Below are 18885 nucleotides of genomic sequence, written 5' to 3' on the forward strand. Positions count from 1 at the left end.
AATCAAGAGGACTTCAGCTGAGTCATTGTAAAAGTGTAGCATCAGTACTTACTGACTTCTCTGAGTAAATACATACTCTATGTGATCAAAAGTATCTGGACACTCCCAAAAACGTACGTTTTTCATATTACACACATAGTGCTACCACCTATTGCCAGGCACTCCATATCAGCGACCTCAGTAGTTATTAGACATAGTGAGAGAGCAGAATCTGGCGCACTGTGGAGCTCACGGACTTCAAACGTGTTCAGGTGATTGGGTGACACTTGCGTCATACGTCTGTACGCGAGGTTTCCACACTCCTGAAAATATCTAGATCCTCTCTTTCCGATCTGATAGTGATATAGAAACGTCAACGGACACGTACGGCACAAAAGCGTACAGGCCGACCTCGTCTATTGACTGACAGAGACCGCCGGCAGTTGAAGAGGGTTGTAATGTGTAATAGGTAGACATCTATCCAGACCATCACACAGGAATTCCTAACTGCATCAGGATCCACTGAAAGTAATATGACCGATAGGCGGGAGGTGAGAAAAGTTGGAATTCACAGTCGAGCGCCTACTCCTAAGCGACACATCACGATCGTAAATGCCAAACGACGACTCGCTTGGTATAAGGAGTGTAAATATTGGGTGAATGAACAGTGGAAAAACGATGTGTGGAGTGACGAATAATGGTACACAATGTGGTGATCCGATGGCAGGGTGTGGGTATGGCGCATAACCGGTAACGACATGTGCCAGCGTGTATAGTGCCAACAGTAACATTCGGAGGCGGTAGTGTTATGGTGTGGTAGTGTTTTTCATGCAGTGGGCTTGCACCCTTGTTTTGCGTGGCACTATCGCACCACAGGCCTACATTGATGTTTCAAAAACCTTCTTGCTTCCCACTATTGAAGAGCAATTCGGGGATGGCGATTGCTTCTTTCGACACGATGGAGCACCTGTTCATTATACACGGCCTGTGGCGGAGTGATTGCACGACAATAAAATCCCTGTTATGGACTGGCCTGCACAGATTCCTTATCTTAATCCTATACAACTCCTTTGGATGTTTTGGAACGCCGACTTCGTGCTAGACCTCACCGACCGACATGGACACCTCTCCTCGGTTCAACACTACGTGAAGAATGGGCTGCCATTGGCCAAGAAACCTTCCAATACCTGAGAGAGTGGAAGCTGCATCAAGGCTAAGGGTGGGCCAACAGCATACTGGATCCTAGCATTACCGATGGAAAGCGCCACGAACTTGTAAGTCATTTTCAGCCAGGTGTCCGGGTACTTTTGCTCACAAAGTGTATGTAGAATACAGGTAGTATCATGTAGGAATTCAACTGCACTTTATTTTACGTTAAATTCTGAATGATTGAAATGAGCAAAGGGTTGGAAAGTGCTCATGGCATCTTCGACAATGTCATCCAAGTTTAAGTAGTAGAATAGCAATAGTGATAATGTCTAATTCTGCGAAACTGAATAAAGACAGCGTACAAATATTAATGAATCGAATGTCTTGAAGGACCTACTTATTGTGGAAGAAAGTTTCCAAAGGCACGGAATTAATACATAATGAGCACATCAGACAGCCTAATGAAGCCTTGTTCAATGACTGTAGGACAACTGGTTACATATAGTAATTCAGTCTGTCTACACAGCAAACTCTTTTTCATAATTTTACTTCCATTTTCATGTCTCCGAAATTTTAAGGTAATAACTGAATACCGAGGAGCACCTTACAATATGCCGATGTTATCATTATGTGATTTCTACTTTTTTCCGCCTCCAGTCTCAATTATAATACAATTAATACCATGTTTACAAATGATTCTCGCTACTTCGAAGGCTATGAACACAAAAAAGGTAGAAGTGGTTGTAAAATATTTACAGATTGCGACCTATGGCAGCCATTAATTCAGGACGTTCTTAGAACGCCTTGGAGGCAACCTCGTTCGTTATCAATTTTTTCCAGAAAAGTAAATGATGGGATGGCAGACAGTTTATCATGCAACAAAGAAAAGTAAAAAAAAAGTTGAGAACTTGTCACTTTGGCTGTATTTTTAACATCCTCATAGGGAACAAAACATGTTTTCGATCATCTCTGTGAACAAGTGAAGCTTATCTAAAGATAAGATTCAAGTGGGAAGTGCGGGACTCTGCTCTGTCTAGAGATGGAATTGTGGGTTTCTTGTGCATCGTAACGTGTGGTGCTCAACTTGAATCGGAGTATAGTCAGCTCTGAGTGGTAGGAGGAGACAATATCTCAACTTCTCAGGCTGGCTCTCATCTAATGGCAAATATATGCGCGTTCAATTGGTGAAGTTCCTCCCACTCGTTACACATACGTACATATATCCCGTCTTACAAATCACTTGAGATTTGGTTCGGTCAGATAGAGCGCACAGAGAATTTTTTAAAACGAAGAATTTCATTAGCAGAAGACCTCCGTCATAAATCTCTAGAGTGTGATTCGTTGCTGGCATTGTCGCATTTTGAATGCAGTGAGGATCGGATGTCTACAATCTTACTGTTACCCGATCCTCTCACCGGATTTCGACGAATATCTCCTGGTTGTACAGCGGTTCCCAAAGCTTCGATATGAAGCACTGCTGCAGACTCAATACATCCTAAACTGCGTCTGTCTTGTGTGTAACCTCCTTTAACCGTCTCAGGGTAATAGCCTTGACGCAGAGTCGGAATGTTGATTCTGTGGCATTGGGTGATAAACTACACTGAGACACTTCATTCGTCTCACAACAGACAATAGGGCCTAGCGATACACGAAATTATGGTACATAGTCTGACTTGCCTGTCAGAGTTTATTGACGATAAGTTTCGGCTGGCAAGTATCCACTAGTGTGCTGCGATAACCAATCGCCACTCAGTCAATGGCGTCGCCTGTATTAAACAATTAGTTACATTCTATGAGAAACATCGTAAGTGAGTGAGTTATACACACTAAGTAAAACCCCCGCCAAACCGAGAAATTGTTGCTCTACTTCTAATTTCACGTTCTAGATAATGGCAGCTTAACCACGATGTCGTGCTGTTACATAGTACACGCGGTTTTACGGATGCATCTGCGTTTGTAAGGACACGGATGTCAAGGCAGAGCCAGATATATTTCATGTTTCTACAGTGTAAAACAGATCTGGGTCCGCAGGTTCCTGAGGGTCGCGAAATCCACCCGCCACTACACACCAAACATCCCGTCGACAGCGAGACATTAGGGACCGAGCACAAGCTTACATTAGGAAAAGATAGAAAATAAATCGGCCGTCCCCTTTTCAAAGAAGCATCCCGGTATCTCGTTCGATCGATTTGGGAAATCGTCGAAAACTTATTATATCTTGATCGCCGGACGAGAATTTGAACCGTTGTTCGTCCTAAAGTGTTCCCAGTGTGCTAACCTCTACGTCACATCGCACGGATGTCATTATTTTACAGCCTGAGCAACTAAGGAAGAAACCCAAAGTACACACAGAATTAATAATCATGTCTTGGTGAGATTTTCGTCAAATTATAGCAGACATTAAGGCAAATTTCCCAATATTAGCAACAAATTTTTATCGTCTATAGTCCATGAATTCTGATACGGACTTTGTATTTTGTAACTGAACTATATACATTTTTCTGTGTCATTTGTAACAAGGTTCTAAGAGAACTTCAGCGGCTTACCATGAATGGGTCCTCATCAAACGGTTTCAGGACAACAGCTCCGCAAACCACTGTCACGCCGACGGAAGAAGAGACTCCACACACATCAGTCCCATTATATTAAATGTAAGCAAACACAAGACTCAGGTATTATTCTTGTTTTGCCTCTGCAGTTGATTCTCAGCAGTCTGTATTCTGCTGTTGCACCAATCAAATAACATACCTGAAAAGCCATTTAGACACTTACAATGTGTATGACAGTCGAAAAAAAGAAGACATTCACAATACATACGCAGTCGAGAACGTGAATATCGTTTATGGAGAATGTCGCCCAACTATTATAATCTGATGAGTAACCAGATAGTGGTAACTGTCGCGATTTGTCTTTGCGAATATAATAAAAAATTTCTACAAACTGGAAGTGTAGAGGAAAAAATACTCCAAGTAAAAAGAAGAGCTGCTGATAGAAGGAAATGAAAATAGCATGTTAGCAGCAGTAACGATAATGTGAATGTCACTAAGAGGCGTCTTGGAAGTACGAAGGGATCGACCAAACGAGTCTTCTGCTAAAATTAGAATCCATCACATTTCATGATCTTCACATTCCGCTGCAACTGCAGTTTCGTAGCAATGACTTCCAAAATCGGTGTTAGGTCTCCGAATGTTATCTACGAAAAGTGTAAAGTAATACGTGCAATATCATTTATATAAGATCTGAGCAAAGAAAGAATAACGAAAAATCTTTTAGCATAACTAAATGTCCGTCTTCGGACTAATCCAATACAGAATCGTGATTCCAGATTGCATAAGAATGCCCGTTACATCCTCAAGAGAGGAAACAGCGCCGAGTCTTTCATTATAGTATTACTATCCTCGAACTTCCTCTCTCTCGACGTCATTCATTGTGTGAGGACTAGATATTTATTTTTGGAAGTTAAGTGGCTTGGTTGAAAATATTTTTGACGTGAATCTTCAAAATTACTGGTGCATCAGTTTCTGTTCGTGCTGACACAGTGGACTTTCTTAACATAAAACATGTACGTTGTATATGTTAGCAGTCAGTAACAATTATTTCAATGACATTGGCACAGTGGCGGCTATGAAAACCGCGACCAAGTCGACAAATTCTTGTTATAAAATCTCATCGACTGGCCCACAGAATTAGCTACAAAAAATAGTAAGTTCAAATGGTTCAAATGGCTCTGAGCACTATGGGACTTAACTTCTGAGGTCATCAGTCCCCTAACTAATCTAAGGTTATCACACACAGCCATGCCTGAGGCAGGAATCAAACCTGCGACCACAGCGGTCGCGCGGTTTCAGACTGGAGCGCCTGAAACCGCTTGGCCACTCTGGCCGGCTAAATAGTAAGTATTCAGTATTCAGTGAGACTAGTATATACAGCTTCAGCAACAAAAGTTAAAAATAAGGAGAAACAATTAAAACAAACACCACTGACAGATATTTTTTAATTCATAAGTAAAGCAATACTTATCGTTATAAAGAGACTACATCAATTTAAGATATACTCATATTTAAAGATGAAGCGAGTTTCTCACTCGATGGAAACGTGTTATTTTCTAATTGATTAAATATCATTATTCATTCAAGACAAATTAGACAGTTTATGACTGAAAAAAAGAATAAAACCTTTATGTCGTTTCATGTGGCAGACCAATGAAAAATTTTGTGTGAGGTAGAAGCATCGTTTGCATATCATGAGCAAGTCAATCCTCGCAATAAGCTCTAATCGCCAGGTGAAAGCCGATGCTGACACAAAGAACAGGATAAAAACAGCGCTCCTTGTTTATCACCGTTCAGTGTGTGTGAGGTGTGGAGGCTTTAATTTTGGCTGCATGACACTCCGCTGCCGACACCAACGACTTGCGTTGCAAATATCGATCCGATCATACGTGTGGAGCTAGGGCCTTTGGTCGAGGAGGGTGTTGTTTGTTTGGCGGGCCCTGCTACTGACAGCTAGCTGGAGGGCACGTGGCTCGCAAGTGGTTGCCATTGGGTGACTCCTGATGTTCAATAGGTCGGAGGCAGGCCCTGCCGCCTCGCTTAAGGATTGATAGCGTCGAATTACAGGAAGAGTAATGATCGGCAAGTTCCCGACCTAGTCTCCAAAACCAAATACACGAATCACAGGCTATAACACCCCCGCTTGGAATCCTGGAGGTCACGGCTTCTTTACACTTGAATGGAGTTAAGGGTAGCATCTTTTGTGTTTTGTGTAATTATCGTCAAAGGCCACGTCTGCGTTAACGTGGAATTGGAACTGTTGCATTAATGCGCGCCTGAAAGATTGCAAGTGTGACATTCAGTCTGTGTTAATGTATTGCTCCAGGCGATATTCTGTACGACTGTACAGGTATTCCTTTTACAAACTGAGTTGATGAAATTCAAGGTGTAACATAATCTGTTTCGGAGGCAAGGCAACCTTGTGATCTGCTATCCTCCAGGATTACAGTAAGAGTTCAATCAACTGAGATGTGTTCCTGTCCTTGGCCTTTCCTTCTGACCTCTTACCACATGTCAGATAATATAAGGAATAACTTGTGTTTCGAAAGCTATAATGCTTTCTTGTGCCGATTTATTTTTCAAACGAATAAGAAATCCTCATAGAACTTTCTGGAGATCCGTTTTCGTTTCGTCTCGTTTTTTTGTGAAGTATCCTCAGCAATTCTTCAGAATGTCTTTAGAGTTTGCTTCCAAATGAAAATCAATGAAATTCACCCAGACAGATACGTCCTCACAATACGATCGTTCAGTCTTACTGTGAATATTATTACAACATCAAATATGAAAATCCTTTTTGTTCACTTACCATGCTATCCACCTTCAACAACAAGATGAAGTTCGCTGTGCACTTCTCCATATTTCACTTGAGTACCCCAGTCATTAATCTGTTTTGTCATTATTTCCATTACAAATTTTCAAAATATCTTCCTAAAGTCACGACCAAGATAAAATTGATTTTCTCATTTCGTTTTACATGTGATGCGGGTTTCTCACAGTAATAACAGTTTCTTGTAAGATAAAATGTCTGAACTGACGATCGAAAAATATTAGTCAGTACCTGTTCTAGCACAATAATCCTTCTAATATGGGTTCTTGCACTTTCCATGAACAACATCGGTGCAGTTCACCAGAATAACATGTTCCCTCAATGAACATTTGTATCCCTTTTTCCTTCACTTTGTTAGCTCTACCCCGCCCATAACACTTTCACCACTAATTAAATATTTAAACATTGTGCTGACTTGTCTTTCATTTAAGAACGTAGGAAAACAATGGTCTGTTGACGACTGATGCCTCCTCCATAACCAAACATAGCAGTGTTCAACAAAAGACTCAGCAGAAAGCACATCTTTCTAACAGCGAAGCAACGAAGAACGGATGCCTGTACTCCTAAATAAGTGAAACTACACCGGTGAATATTGAAAAACCTGAGTAGAAAGTCAAAACCAGGTAGTCATTAACCACACTATTTCCATAAAACTAATAACTACGTTTCTGAAATTTTCATTAAATTTTTTAAAACACTTTTGAAGTTCTGTAACTGTTCTCTAAAAAACCATCAAATTAGCCAATTCTCAGACGCAGCATTTCTTATGACAACGAAACTTATATACATTTAAACTTGAAGAACTAGCATATTGTGATGTATTATATCTAGGAAAGCGTCGTAGTAACTATAGATACTCTCATATCCTGAATGTATTGCTTATTTGAAGTAATGAGGATAATAAATTAATCATATTATATAACAATTACAAATATTCATTGATTGCTAAGAATGACCGGGACCTCAAACAGAACACTAACGGCAAGACGATTTCCAACTTTACGGACAAATACCTATCGGGAAAAGGAGACGAAACTGACAAAAAAATTCTAGAAGGTATGGTCGTAATCAGTAAGCCGATGTGACGGGCAAAGTCGTTGAGTAGCGTGCAGTAGGCGAGCATAGTATATTTTGCATTCCAAAATTTTTGAAATATGCTTAATTACTATTCATAAGTCATAAGTTTGAACATGACGCTCCTGTTGTATGCTTTCAGGAAACCTTGTTGTTTTCGTTTGCCGTTTCCACCATGGCAGTGAGCGGGTTGGCATAGTGCCTAATGCACCAGACTCGCAGTCGGGATACCCGAGTTGAACCCCAGGGCCGACATTCTGATGTGGGTTGTGAGTGGCTTCTCAGCTCACCATTCGTGAATGCTCGAATGCTACCTTGAAGTGGCCACGCCGCTTCCTTCAATTCCAGTAAATGATAATCGGAAAATACTTCGTGTCCAGCGACCTTAGCTGTAGACGAAGACATAAAGCATTTAACTAATATCCTCATTTCAACCAAAGCAAACAAACGACCTGCCTACGTAGTGTAAACTGTGCGTCTGTTATCAGCACTGAGTAAAACGGAAATTCTTTTCCACGTACTTCTCCTGTCTTCGTGGCGATTGTTGTATGCTGTTAACTCCAGTCACTAACATGTTATTGTTTGAAATTGAACCTCGTGCTGGAAAGACGTGGACGGTCGACATGTATGCACAAATGTTCACAGTCATCTCTAAAGAACACTACCGCCATACAGAAACATATCTCAATGGAGATACCATCGTCAAATGAATTTTATTGACTGATTTCTGCTTGATGATAAATGTTATAATTTACGAAATGAATGACTGACAATAAAATAGATTTTATATATAATTACACACTCTGTGTATTGCCATAGGGTGTTCTATTACAAGTTCAGTTTAAAATGATGACCTTTGTTGAAACCCCCTGGAAATGAAATACAGGTTATACCTATGGTTATAGGTGTAGGGCATAGAGCCATAACTATTCACTTATGAGTCTTGGTGTTACCGGATGGGATAGTATATGTCCTGATTTGTGCTACCAGCGGTGTACATTTGTTCACTAATCATGTATTTTATCCTCAGAAATTAAAAACAGTTGATGCATTTCCTCTGTCGTATAGAACAAGAAATCTAGCTCCACAATACAATTATTGCATTGTACATGAAAGGTTAGCATTCAACCTGTATTATGTACTACACACTTTGATGATATGTAGCGACATACATTGAGCATTTATTAAATTCTTCTTTCCCAACTTTGTTTAAGTTGTTTAACTTGCTTCTACAATTGAGTTAAAAAGCAAGCTACAGAAATTATGATTTTAAAGCACACATACGATAAGACTTATAGCGCAATATGTCTACATGTTAGTGGCCTCTACAACGAAGTATATTATTCAGTGATAGAGAACTCATAGAGTACTCACAATGAAGGTAATTGCATATCAGTGCATAGAGAAGTGATGAAAACTCTATGACTGGTTCAAATGGTTCAAATGGCTCTGAGCACTATGGCACTTAACTTCTGAGGTCATCAGTCCCCTAGACCTTAGAACTACGTAAACCTAACTAACCTAAGGAGATCATAAACATCCATGCCTGAGGCAGGATTCGAACCTGCGACCGTAGCGGTTACGCGGTTCCTGACTGTAGCGCCTAGAACCGCTCGGCCACCACGGCCGGCTTCTATGACTGCTTTTAAACATCTTATCATATTTAAGTAACTGTTTTAGAAACATGTTAAACGTAAGAAAAAAAAATTACTTTTTCGACGTTTAACAAATACACTCCTGCAATTTATTCATTTGTTTATTCATTTATACATATCTGTGTAACATTACCATGGTGTAAAATACTGCCTTAAGGTATGCCACGTAATATGTAACTAGGTATGCCAGGGGGTGCACTTATTAGCTAGACTAGTGTTCCTGAGTTGTATGATAACTGTTATTCCAAACAAAACAGACCACTCATCTTTTTGTCATCTACTTCTTACATTCACGTTTTGCACATCAAAGGGAAGCTTAGTGATGTAGCAAGTGTAAGAATGTGTGGCTGAAATTTTCTGATGTAACAGGAATGTAAGCACGTATCACTGTAACACCACATGTGTTGATTACCATTAAGCAGGTGCTCATGCCTGAGCGGACCACACCAAACACGCATGGGCAGGCAGCTGACATGGTGCAGCCAAAGCCAGAACCAGATCACATGCCAGGTCAGGCGCTGCTTCCAGAGCTGACCACAGTTGCCACTCCTGAAGTGGAGCCACAAAATGGAGGCACAATCTGAATCTACTCTCACTGCCTAGCACCCTGCAGTAGCAAGGGAGAAATAAAGCACCACTGCACTTTGCATCAAACATACATGATTATTAACCAGTGTCTTATAAATGTAAGCTCTAGCACAGTCATTGCTGATAAATGAGGATGGGGAAAATTTGGGTGATTCAAAATTTTTAAAGTCCTTCAATAGTCGACTATAAATAACGTATACAGTGTTGTAATATAATTTCTCTATTACTTCATTTATTCTTATGTGATGTAAAAGTCAATTCCTTCATTCGGTTTAATAACTAATTGTCTACAGTATTCAGGATTGTGGTACATGGAGCAACATGATACTGAATCTGCCGGAAAAGCAATGGAAAGAAGAACTTATAACAGCCGCAATTCCAATGCTCTTCCCGTTACTAAATGATTTTCAAATCTACATATATAACTGCAGGCGAACACTTCCATGTACATTCAGACATGAAACAAAAATTATTTTCGGCTATGACAGTTATCATCTGGAACTATTATAGGACATTTTGAATTAATAGATCTAAAGCAGTACCTTATGCGAGAGAAAAAAGACGATTCTACTCACTAGTTATGAAACTAAGATAACAAAATTAACATGTTTCTATAAATAACAATATCTGTAAAGTGTGCAGACAATATTTCAGCAGCATCCACATCTGCATATGCAATTCATACTGCACTGTAGGGAGTGATACTTAGCATAGCACCAAATCATGGGGATGCTTCCCATTCCAGTCACTTGGATTGCCAGAAGAGTACATAAGTGGAGGGAGAAAATCTCTGAACTCTCAGTTAATACATGGTCTGCAACCTTTTATTAGGATTTTGCTGGTTACTAGGTGTCTATATTAGATGCCTACCAGTTCAGACATTTTTGCGTTTGTGTTGCAGTGCCCATGGGGCAATCACGCCTGTGACTGTATCTGCCGCATTGCCTGTACATATTTAATACCACAGATAGTTCTATTTAACGTTAGTAATTGAGTAATATGCTAAAAAGTGATGAACAGGTCATTCTTAGGTAGACTTGAAACACTTCGATTCTATGTCTGTAAATATGGTCAGTAACATAATCATAGAGATTACTAGCCTCTTCGTTATGCTGAACCACAAAGCTTCACTGTCTGTTACAGTGCACAACAGTCCAGCAGACACGTTGCTACCGATATACTGTCAATCACATGCTTACCTAGTGTAGTAGTCGCCAAGAAAGGAATTTAAAAATAATTGAACAATAAAGTCAGCTTTCTTTTACAAGAACTCTTAGTAGCAAAACTGTTATTGACAAAAAAACACAGAGAGCAGTTATCACTCTCTCTGTGAAATACACTTTATTGTGCAACATGAAGTGGACTTCAGTAATGGATATTCTTATTACTTTCCAATTATATATTTCTCAAAATTTTTTAATGTCTTTATTACATACAATTTCTTTTCTACATCAGTCTTATGATAGTTTCACTGAAAGATGCTAGAGATAAAAAATGGATTGCTGCAGACTACACACATTACACATATAATTCTGACATATATAAACTGAAAAGTCGCTTACATCACATGGAATACTGTGAATTAGATGATGGAAGGCAAATCATCGTCAGTAGTTAGTACTTCTACATTCTGTAACCATTAGCACACCAGATCGAGTTGACAGACGTTTAGAGGGTGATACACCAGAAGACTGTCTGGACCCCTACTACCAACACTTTTTTGTTGACAGACAACAGAATTCCTGCTTTACACCTTCTGTCAGGTGGGAGAATGGCGACAACTGTTTAGTAAGGTGCATTACTGGCGGTTTTCTCGAGAGTGAACATACAGTGAAATGTTGCAGTTAAACATTTAAGTAAATGTGAAAGGAATATAAAATCGTTTTAGGTATGCAGTTTATTAATTGTCTTATGTCCAAAGGCGCTAAACAGACGTTGTTAACAGTATACGCACATTTATCTTTTATGTATATACAGTTGTCGTCATTGATAATTGACTATCGTTGTCCATTGATCTTCACTGACCCAACGGTCATTTTTATGTTTCAGACAGGTAGATAATGGACTGCAGAAGATCTTGAAGATGTAAAACAAGTTGTTGATGGAGGTGTGTTGCTTAGGTGGGCCGTTGAAACTTTTGATATACCTTGTAGTACACTACAACATGGATTAAGGAAAGGAAATTAATCCGACCGAGAGGTAAGCTGCACTTTGTGTCACACAGCCGCTGATTAAAACTATATTTTGAAGACTTTGTGAACTAATTATATCCATCTTTATGTCTCAGATGGGAACAAAGTCAAGTGCAGAAGATTGGGGGCTGTAGTCACCATATCATTAATTGTACAGCAGTACGTGGTGTACATGATAATCACTTTACTCACACCCTTTATGAATTAATTACCTAATGGAATATGAGAATGAAAGCCGCCATACAGCAGTTCATACCATAAAAAACTTGAGAATGTATACATTCTTGACTGGCATCCTTGGCCTCCTGGTCTGTCATGCATAAACAGTGCATGGCAAGACGAATACTTCCATACCAGGAAGCAGACTGCCGCTTTCATTTACTGACAGCACGCATTCGTTTCGAGCCACATTGTATGCATTCTGGGTGAGTCTCACTTCAAGCCGACGTTGTGTCAGTTCTGGGTGTTGGATGATGAGAAAGTTTAATTATTTATAACTCTTATGTAGTTAACGTCTCCTCAGATTTTGATAGGTATTTGGACTGATATAAAATGGTGTACGTGTTCCATTTTGCAATAGCCTGTACACAAAAATTGTGAATAATTATTAAATAAAGCTGAGAGAATGGCTCCAGGTAATATGGATGTGAATCTTAATTCATAGTTATCAATGTTGTTATTATTTGTCACAGTGGAAGTAGCAATACGAAAAAGGGGAAAGAAAATTCCTAATATGGAACATAGTTACAGAGGCCCCAAAATCAGTACTGGTGTTCACAAGTCTATTCTTCTGCATGGTTAACAGTATGAAGAATTTGGGAAGCATCTTAAATGAATAGATAGGTTACACTATATGAACGTAAGATTCATTGTAAAGAGAACAAAACAAAACTTTAATAATTGATAAAATTTTATAACGAATTCTGACATATATAATCGGAGAATTGTAATACATAATATTGAAAAATTTTAGCTAAATGTGCAGCATGATAACGCAATGTAACGAGAACGAGGATGACATTAACTACTATTGAATAAATTCCTGTACTTTTTAAATTAGTTCTTAAAGTGAGTGATTTCCCTTCTATAATGCTGTTCTTATGAATGGAAGACGATCGTAATTCATGTGTATAAACTTTCAGGTACATGATTAGTTTTCTTGGTTGTGCTGTATTTATCAGATATAGTGTTTACAGTTTTGTTTTACGTCTTTTAGTGCCTTCAACCTCAAGGTTTCATACCATGTCCAGCAGGATAATTCAGCCTTTAAGATATGACAACAATACGGCTGATTGTGGAGTTTGACGTAAGCGCTGTGTAGCTGCGCTTGCCTTCTACGAGTCGGGTGATAAGTGCCCCACTGCAGTATAAGAGGAGGCCGGTGAGCTCCGTAGTGACACTTGTAGCGAGGCACCCAGTGTAGAAACCACTGCAGACATGAAGGGAGGCCTCGTCCTGCTGATTGCTGGTGTGTTGCTCGTGGCGTACTGCACGCCGCTCGCTGCTGCAGACGATGGCGACGAAGTGGTGGAACAAGTAGGAGAAAACAGAGACGCTGATGACGACGACGGCGACAGCATAGCAGACGACGATGACTACGTCATCGATCTTGAGGAGGGTCCAAATGCAGAGAGCAGGCGGGCACTCAAAGGTAAACACCAGCAAAGGCGAGCAGGCTGTGCACGGCTCTAACTGCTGTGGTGTCGCTAGTGGCTCCCTGAGGCAGGCGCTCTGACACTGTGTCTGCAGGCAGCTCAAGTGCAGCATTCATGTCGTCCAGTTTTGGTGATATTACTATTACACCACTATCACGTTTCTTAATAGGCTAAATGTGTTGCTACATTCAATCACAATTCCCTCTAATATTATGTCTGATAATAATTATTTTACTTGCCAAATATGGACCCCCTATAAGACCTATCAGGTTCACATTTGGATCACTCTGAGGGTCTATCTGCTGAACCATGATGACATCTAATCTCCGTGTAGCTTATCAGTATAAAATTTATAAAACAAAAACATATTAGTATGAGTCATCTATAAAATTTCGTACTAAATTTGCACTTTGGTTACAATTAGTCGTTGAATAGGTAATGGTACTGACAGAAAACTGCATTCCAATAAATATCTGTCTACCATATTTCATAAACAAACACTAATAAACCAAAGGTGAGAGATTCTCCCTTCTGCAGTGTAAACGAATCATAGAACTTTAACTAACAAACTAGCAAGCACGCTAGCATTGTGCGGTGGTTAGATATACGATGATACACTGAACATGGTATTCAAGGATCTCATTACATACCTGACATTTCTTTTTGCATTGGTAGAGTTTATTGTTTTCCATATGTACAATTTTGTTATGGAACAGGGTATAGTTACTATATGAGTTACTAGATTAGAAATATATTAATTAACAGAGATTCGGTACAGTGTCGACGTTGTTATACCAAAAAGACGTAAGATGACGTTTTTTCTGAAATAAACCTTAGTGTCACTAAGTGTGAGGAATACTGCCATTGACACTACACAGTAACAGTAGTTTTTGAGCTGTAGTCCGTAATTATGTCTTTTTTTTGGTAATTAATGTGGCAAAAGTAAATGAAACACAATTAGCAAAAACCTACAAGCGAGACAATGCTAACGTAGAAGGTGGTACTTCTGAATGTCGAGCTCAGATAGAACGTGCCCTGATTTGTACCACTCACAGACAATCTATCTTCAGTAGTCATTTAGTCACTTGTATTTTGATTTTCTACTTAGCAATGTAACATAATAACAGCAGTTAATCTTTCATCTAGAACACAAAGTCTGTCTCCACAATAGAATTCAGTAAGTCTCACAGCACAATTTGTCAGCATGTTAGTGGTGTGTACAAAAAAGTACATCACGCATTGACTGAGGCGAATATGATCTACTGTAAATGAAGATAGTACTACACGAGAGTTGTACTGAACTGAGGAAAACACTAAAACTAGTTTTAATAGTCTCACCACAGACTATTACATAACATGAACATTTTAAACGTGCAAAAAAGATCAATGATATTTTGAATAATACCATAGATGCCTATATTACAACATATTTCTCTGTCTATAACTTTGTAAATACATGTGTCAGAGCACTATAGTGTAAAACACTGACTGGCAGTATACTACATTATTTGGAACCAAATATACCACGACTAGCAATTGTAGGCTAGATCAGCGTTGCTGAAGTATAAGGTAGCAACTATTCCAGTGAAAGCAAACCAGTCATCTATGTGTTAAACGCTTCTGGAGTATACTTTGCGCCTATAAAACGCGAGCATAGTGTTTGCAGCAGCAGTAACAGGTATTACGGCTACTGAACTTTTCTGGTAAGAAAGAAGGTAACCAGGTGTCACTGGGACGTCACGTGTGTTGTTTCCTGTTGAGCAGGTACTCACGCCCGGGCTGGCCACGCCAAGCATGCGAGGGCAGGCAGCCGACACGCTGCGGGCAGAGCTGCAGTCAGGTCCCACGCCAGGTCAGGCGCCGCCCGCAGAGCCGCCCACAGAGCGTAGTCGCCGCTGCTGAGGGAGCCCACACCATGGAGACGCAGTCTGGAGCTGCTCATACTGTCCTGTATCCTGTACTCACAAAGCAGAAATAAAGCACCAATGTAATTTAAAAAATGGTTTTATTACCCAGCGTCTTACTCGTGTAAACAGACACATGTGGACTATGAGAGACAATGTTATCAAAATTGTAAAGTTTTTAATGGAATTATGTGCTCACTGTAAATGTGTTCTGTGCAGGGTTTTTTTCTTTATGGGATCTGTGTATCCCATTGAGATCTAAATGTCTATAAGTACTATTCTTCAAAGCGGCATATAGTGTTACAGAAGAGTTCTCGTTCATTCCGTTAAGAGATGAAAGGAAAACTTCAATTTGAAATCACAACGTTTCTACGTGGAAGGTAAATTCCGTACGATTTAAAGGAGCCAAGAGTCGGGAAGTGCTGATAGTACCTCTGACAATATCATCCAAGTTTAAGTAGTAGAATAGCCATAATAATAATTAGGAAGACTGTGAAACTGAATAAAAACAACGTAGAATGTATCGAACTTCTAATACGACCTATGTATAGTGGAAGAATATTTGAAAATACACGGAATTAAGACGTAATGAGCACTTGAGACAGCCTAATAAAGGGATTCTCGCTGCTCCAAAAGCTATGCAGATAAACAAGGTAGAGGTGATAGTAAAATCCTTACAGCTTGAGACCTACGACAGCCAAAAATAATACAAACACATATACAACGAGAAAGTAGGACCAATACAAAAGGGATGGAAAGTAGTATTATAGATCAGATAAATTATAAGCTTCAAGAAAATAAGGCAATTAGTATAAAATTAGATAAAGGAAATTCATTGGTGACAATGTCAGAGGAAGACTACAACAGGAAAGTACTACAATTTTTCTACCTATAAAATTATCGATCGAGATCCAGTCAAGAAATTTAATGTTCAACTAAAGAAAGCTCTAAAACATGTAACTTCATATTCACAGAAAAGGCTATAAAAAGACTCCAGTATAATGAATCCAACAACACCATCATTGTGTGCCCAGCCCAAGATACATAAAGAAAAAATCCCGATTCGTCCAATTCTTAACATGGTTAATAGCCCAGTACATGCTGTCAGTAAAAAGCTCAGCACGCTCCTTAAGCAATATTACATATACGAGATAGATTACACTACAAGAAGCTGTTACGATATTGTTAATAAAATCAAAAATATAAAAATACCAGAAAATGAAATACTCTTATCACTAGATATATCTAACATGTACTCAAACATTCCAGTAACAGAAACAATTGGAATCATTAAAAACATCTTTCTCAAATATAACACAATCACTCAAGGATAAATTTGTGAAATATTTGAATTTCTACAAATAATAACTTCCCACAATTATTTCTCATTTCAGAACAAAATTTATCTCCAAAATATGGTGTAGCAATGAGCACATGTCTAGCAGGTACATTAGCTGATATTTTCGTTCACGCTCTTGAAGAAAAATTTTTCAGCAGCTCCACTCAAACGAGCCAAAAAGTCATTTATCACTTTAGATACGTCGATGACATCTTGATCCTGTTCGATCATGTTCATGTATTCACAACAGTTTGCATTCAAAAATTAATTTAACTATGGAAAGAACAAAATAAGATCATAAGCTGTTAAGATCGCAATTTTAATGATTCTCTGTGTGACTTGCGTAAGTGCTGTACCAAACAGTAAACAGGCGTTTTTATTGTTCAGGTATTCCGTTATGTCTTTCAGTAACCATGTAATAGTTTTTAACTTTACATGTGTTACTTTATCGTAAGAAACTAAAATTACATCAGGTTATGGCCCCATGTTTGTTTTAAATAAATGGAATCTGCGATTAATACCTGGCCCCAAGTGTACTCTCACGTAAAGTTAACCCGAAATGGCAACTGAAGCGGAGAAGTAACGTATTCATTTATTCTATGGAACGACTTTCAACAACTGTAAATTCAGGATGGAAATTCTCCTTGAGGAACTGGAACTATTATCATTTGTGCAAGCGAATTATCTCACAAAGGTGGAATTTCTCGATGGAGAGGAGAACACGCAGCCTCCCGCAAAGGAAGAACGACTGGCCGAAATGGCTAAACAAGATCGTAAATGTCTCATCTTGTTCAATGCATTGCCGACAGTCACTTGTAATGCGCGAAAGATAAGGTAACTTCTTTTGGTTTATGGACCTCTCTGTGCAATACGTTCGAGAGAGAAGGAATTGCTGGTCAACTTCTGTTGAGAAAACAATTGTTAACTATGAAATTTAGCGCAACAAATGATTTGCCAGCTAACCACTTTCTGAAGTTTGATAAACTGATTCGTGATTTACATTCGACAGGAGCTACTGTCGAAGAAACGGACATAGTGTGTCATTTGCTTTTAACGATGCTTGCGGAATACTGCCATCGAAACGCTCTCAATGAACGACTTGACGCTGAACTTTGTGAATAATAGGTTCCTGGATGAAGAATCGAAGCGGAAGGGAGTCGTCGGGAAAAACAAAAACGATGAAACACCGCTTCCTACAGCTTTTCAGACTCAACGGTATCTAAAAAAAGGGTTAGTCAGACACCAGTAAAACAAAAGGGCTAATTGTAGATTTAAGGTACCAAACAAGAACTCAGGAATCAACAACTGTATGGTCGTAGCTAACGTCAAAGGGGAAGATGGGTTTTGTTTTGCAGCATCAAATGAAGATCAGTCAACGAACGACATAAATTGGTTCTTGGACTCTGGATCAACGGAACATCTGATTAACAGTAAGATACCTCTCACCAATTTAATGATTAAATTTGCTATACGTGTGCTTGACCTTAATTATAATTTGCTGTCAGTTAGAATACTGGAAATGAATAGTTTAATATCACATTTGCAAAGCCTCAAGGATTAATTAAGAAAGCAAAAGAAACTGTTGCCATTGCAAATAGGAATGAATCTCAGTTATATGTTGTAAACTTGTTGCAATGAAAAGCCTTGTCAGCTGTTTCAACTACAACTAATGCGAAACTGTGGCATAGCAGATTAGGCCATTTGAGTTACGATAACATTAAATGCCTACAGTCACAAGTTGATGGTCTGGAACTGAACACTTCAACAATCACCACGGAACAATGTTCAAATTGTGTCGAAGGAAAACCATCACTGCTGCCACACAATCACAGTAGGAAACGTGCCACCAGACCTCTTCAGTTGATCCACAGTGATCTGTATGGGCCAATTGAACCGGAATCGTTCGATGGAAAGAATTATGTAATCACGATCGTCGACGACTTTACACATTTCACAATGTCCTATACACAGAAA

The 18885-nt window shown here is 39.2% G+C and overlaps 1 protein-coding gene across 7 annotated transcripts in view; it reads left to right on the top strand.

Moving 5' to 3' along the window:
- Nucleotides 1-13422: 13422 nt before the first annotated feature.
- Nucleotides 13423-18885, top strand: part of LOC126094854 (uncharacterized) — a 472827-nt gene continuing 467364 nt past the window's right edge. For all 7 annotated transcript variants that reach the window (XR_007521882.1, XR_007521881.1, XR_007521883.1 and 4 more), the window contains exon 1: nucleotides 13423-13664. Coding sequence is in view for 2 of the 7 variants with exons in the window: in XM_049909478.1 (XP_049765435.1) it covers nucleotides 13451-13664 (214 nt within the window). In the remaining 5 variants the exon portion in view is untranslated. The remainder of the gene's footprint in view (nucleotides 13665-18885) is intronic.

Source organism: Schistocerca cancellata, chromosome 8 (assembly GCF_023864275.1).
Source record: "Schistocerca cancellata isolate TAMUIC-IGC-003103 chromosome 8, iqSchCanc2.1, whole genome shotgun sequence".
In the NCBI taxonomy this organism is placed as follows: Eukaryota; Metazoa; Arthropoda; class Insecta; order Orthoptera; family Acrididae; genus Schistocerca; species Schistocerca cancellata.